General features: G+C 35.6%; 1 protein-coding gene across 1 annotated transcript in view; it reads left to right on the top strand.

The window, feature by feature from the left end:
* Positions 1-4,498, top strand: part of LOC108907097 (15-hydroxyprostaglandin dehydrogenase [NAD(+)]-like) — a 20,060-nt gene extending 15,562 nt beyond the window's left edge. The window contains exon 5 of the mRNA XM_018710622.1: positions 4,191-4,498. Coding sequence (XP_018566138.1) covers positions 4,191-4,320 — 130 coding nt within the window. The 3' untranslated portion in view covers positions 4,321-4,498. The remainder of the gene's footprint in view (positions 1-4,190) is intronic.
* Positions 4,499-4,898: the final 400 nt, after the last annotated feature.

The following is a 4,898-nucleotide window of genomic DNA, read 5'->3' as shown; positions in this document are numbered from 1 at the left end:
AAAAAACCCTCTAAATTGAACTAGCCACCCAATTTGCTAACTGGAAGATGTCAGAGGCGTACTACGAAAAAGTTTGGGGGGGATAAAGAAGCCTCAACCCCCAAAAACGTATCACCCTGTAGATTTTAAAAATCTTTAAAATGCTTGAAATGATGTCCTTATAGGAAGTATTAACCACACCAAATTTTAAATTGATATTTTGAAAAGTGAGCGAGATATTTTAATTAATAGAAAAAAATTAATTAAACTTTGACCCCCTGTAGCTCCGCTACTGATCGATATCGGACTCATGTTTATATAAACTTTTTTGCTTAAAATGATAAGATCTATCACCCATTTCAGTTTGTGCCTTAAAACCTGAATCACCCTGTATATACATACGCCAAGGTAATATATATTTATATAGGGTGTCCCATTTTTAAGAAAAAAATTTTAGACAAAAGTTGTAGGGTTCTGAGGAAGACATTCGATGATGACCTTGACATTTACCCAAAGGTCACCCGTAGAGGTCATTTGATGATCAACTTGGATTTTTAGATATGAAGTTACATTCACATTTAATAATGTTTAAATTTGCATCTTAAAATACGAGTTTTCGGTATTTTCAAAGGTAATTTCAGTCTTTAATAGTAACTTTTAGATACTGAACCTACTTTTGTATCGTTTTTGAAAATCTTATTCTTTTGCAAAATAAATATCAATGCAGTAGCTGTATTAAATTGATTAAAATATATTTTTATTATATCATTTTTTTTTATAAAGTATGCTTTAAAACTAGCAGGTTTGAATTATTTGTCAAATAACATTCGAGTGTCATGTATATTATATCCTTCCTTTTTTAATACTCTTTTAATAGTCAATAAATTAAAAGTAGTTGAAAATTAAACTTATCTTAGATAATGCCAGATTACATGCCTAACGAAGTCGATGTAATATTACTCTATCTCTTGGCGAATGCCGGGGCAATTATCGGTAGGCCGTTGAATTATATCGTAATCGTTTTCCTGATTGAAGGCACCCAAACGATCATACCATTGCGAGAATTGTAGAACATGAACGACAACGTCCAGCTGTTCCACGATAAAAACTAGAAAGAGATGATCCGCATGTAGGTATGGTAACTATCAATTCACATATTAGTCCGCAAGAAATTGAAAGACAATTGGAAATACCAAAATTCACGGCACACAGAATATCACAGATTCCATCCTTATTATATCACATTGATGCAAGATTTCCTACCTGGAGACTTCAGTTATGCAGATGGGCGCAAACATTGGTACAACGCGATCCAGATGTTTTGTTGCCACTATTGGTCTGTCGAAAATTAGCATTGGCATCGTGAAGTGAATCACCAGCATTGTTGGAGTTTAAACGTATGGTATGGTATTGTGAATGGAAACTTAATAGGACCCTATTGCTTTGAGAGGAATTATTTACAATTTTTGTAGAATGAGTTATCAGGATTGCTTGAAAATGTCGATCTGCAAACAAGACTTCGTATGTGGTATCAGAAAAACGGGACACCAGCCCATTGGGCCAGGAGAGTTCGTGACTATTTGAATATGAGATTTTGGAATAGATGGGTAGCACGTGGTGGATTCGTAGAATGGGGTCTCAGGTCTACTGATCTAACAAGCTTAGATTTCTTTTTATGGGGTTATCTAAAAAATATTGTGTATGCTGAAGCACCTATTACGAGAGAAAATATGATGGAGCACATAATAAGAGCGCGTCGAAACATTAAAACCGCGTTTAGTTATGCATTAATAATAACGGAAACTTGTTTGAGCACTTAGTCAGATAAATTATGGCACTAAGTCGTCTTAAGTGGCTTGCACTGAATGACTCGTTCATAACGATCTTACCTTGATTGGCGGGTCATAGCGATCTTGACTTGACTGTCCGGGTCAAAGCGATCTTAACTTGACTAGCCAACTCACAGCGATCTTTCCTTGACTGGTCAGCTCATAGCAACCTTGCCTTGACTGCCCGGGTCATAGAGATCTTGCCTTGACTGGCCGGGTCGAAGCGATCTTGCCTTGATTGGCTGGGTCGTAGCGACATTGTCTAAACTGGCTGGGTCATAACGATCTTGCCTTGACTGGTTGTTTCATAGCGATCTTGCCTTGAATGGCCAGGTCATAGCGAACTTGCGTTGAATGGCCGGGTCATAGGCATCTTGCCTTGACTGATCGAGTTATAGCGATCTTGCCACGACTGGCTGGGCCATAACGCTCTTGCTTTAACTTAATGGGTCTGCAAACAAGGTTCTCTTATTTCGTAACTTCAAAGAACCTTCAAACTCTATCTGAAGGTCATGGTCAAGTTCATCATCGTATGATCCCATTAAACCATAAAACTTTCAACCAGAATCCTTCGTCGTAAGTGCTTTTCCGAAAAATATCACAAAATCTTATTCAGAACCTTATTTGACCAGAAAATAACCCTTTAGGGTCACTTTCCAGAACATAGAGACATATCTGAACGTATAATTTTCAGATCGATCCATTTCCGATGTGAGAAAAGGGGCTTTATATCTAAAAATGCAAGTTGACCTTCAAATGACCTCTACGGCTGACCTTACTATACAACTTTTGTTTAAAACGTTTTTCTTAAAAGTGCTTCCCTAAGAAGATATTGCGAATGCGTTATTTAAAATGGGACATCCTGTATTATCCATATTTTATAGAATATATGCTTGTAAATAACACAGCCACACAGAAAAAAAAAGTTGGGTGTACTTTTTATCCTGAACACGAATCTGGGGTCAGAATTGGCCCATCACGTCACAATTTTTTCCTAACCTCAAAAAACTTGTGAAAAATAGTGAAAATTGATGAAAATTGACTGGGAAAATTTGGAAAAAAATTTATTTCCACATCAAATAGTACATTTTTATGTAAAATACTCTGCTGAATTCAAATCCACTGTCAGAATTGAGCTAGAACGTGTGGTTTTTTTATCTAACCTCAAAAAACCGAGCAGGAATCGCTATTTTCAAATTCTGAGCGGATTTTGACCAGATTTTGTATAAAGGGGTTTTTTGGGTCGCTGATTACGAATATGAATTTACATTGAAAAAATTCAAGATGGCTGATCCAATATTGCGGGTGTACTTTTTTGAAATCCACCGATTTCACTAAAATTTGGCATCATATGGATTGCTGGTTGATCTCACCTTCATTAATCACACATCTGGAGCCAGATTTTCATAAATCAAGGTAAAAGATTCCACTCCGTCTAAAAATGTGACTTCGATTAAAAAAATGACTTAAGGACTCTACACATGTAATGATGTGTAGTGTGATGTGCTTGTTTCCATGGGACAAGACAAAAATGTTTCTACTTTATTCTTTCATTTATTTAGTCGTGCATGGGCTTATGGTTCTTCAATCAGATTTTTTTAACTACTATGCAGTTTTCCTATGGCATTTAGATGCTTTTATTTCTTAATAATTTTAAAGTTCAAGGAAAAGGACACATTACTGCCACACAGCGCATCACTGCATCTGCTTATGCCTTCAATCTAAAAATGTGACTTTGCCGAAAAAATGCCGCCTACTCGGCCTAAAATTATGACTCTGCCTACAAATTTTACCTTGATTTATGAAAATCTGGCTCGATGTGTGATTAATGAAGGTGAGATCAACCAGCAATCCTTATGATGCCAAATTTTACTGAAATCGGTGGATTTCAAAAAAGTACACCCGCCATATTGGATCAGCCATCTTGAATTTTTACAATGTGAATTCATATTCGTAATCAGCGACCCAAATAACCCCTTTATATAAAATCTGGTCAAAATCCGCTCAGAATTTGAAAATAGCGATTCCTGCTCGGTTTTTTGAGGTTAGAAAAAAAACCACACGTTCTAGCTCAATTCTGACAGTGGATTTGAATTCAGCAGAGTCTTTTACATAAAAATGTACTATTTGATGTGGAAATACATTTTTTTCCAAATTTTCCCAGTCAATTTTCATCAATTTTCACTATTTTTCACAAGTTTTTCGAGGTTAGGAAAAAACTGTGACGTGATGGGCCAATTCTGACCCCAGATTCGTGTTCAGGAGGCCAAATTACTACGAAAAATATATGTCGCATAAAAAGTATACCCAACTTTTTTTTTCTGTGTGGCTGTATAATCAATCTTATCTTCTACCGTTACTATTGTGATGTTTTACTTTTAGACCTGAACACGTGGCTCGAGAAGGAATAAAACTTATACAGTCTTGCCCTAATGGAACTATTTGGGTGGTTGAAAACGGCCAATCAGCCTACCAGTACGTTTTTCCGGAGAGGGAAACAATGCAGAAGTAAATTTTATGGAACTATTCTCTTATGGTACTATACAAGGAAAAGTACCTATTTTTTGATATTTAAAACAAGTTGTTTTATATTAATATTTTTAATAATTGATATATACTTTTAAAGCACAATATTTCAGTTCACTTTTATTTTCACAGGTGATTTATTCTTATTTAATACAGAGTGTACAGTAGAGAATGAAGGAATGCGAGTTCTTTATTTATTCTTACCATTTTAACCTCCCACTATTTTGCTCACTCATTTGTATTGGAATCATTAAGAGAGGTCTGTCCTTTATTTGTTTGCCGCAAACAATAAGCAATGATGCCATTTCCCTATTAGTTAATTCATACTCAGAGTATCATAGACGTAAGGTTAGCATTTCGCGAATCTGTTAAATAATATTCTACTTCAAATTATTTAAAAAGTTATCTTTGAATTTCTTTCCCCTGAAATAATTCGCAATGTGCAAAAGCATAGTAATCTGAGAAAACCGGGAAATATCAGTGTCGCTAGATAAAATACCCCGTCAACAGGAACATTATTGCCAACTGAAGAATGAACTATCTCGAAGAATTTCTGAGGGCGAA

The sequence above is a fragment of the Anoplophora glabripennis genome, unplaced genomic scaffold, assembly GCF_000390285.2.
Source record: "Anoplophora glabripennis isolate ALB-LARVAE unplaced genomic scaffold, Agla_2.0 scaffold281, whole genome shotgun sequence".
Taxonomy (NCBI): domain Eukaryota; kingdom Metazoa; phylum Arthropoda; class Insecta; order Coleoptera; family Cerambycidae; genus Anoplophora; species Anoplophora glabripennis.
The sequence above is the reverse complement of the archived record's forward strand: the minus strand, read 5'-3'. Positions and strand labels throughout refer to the sequence as shown.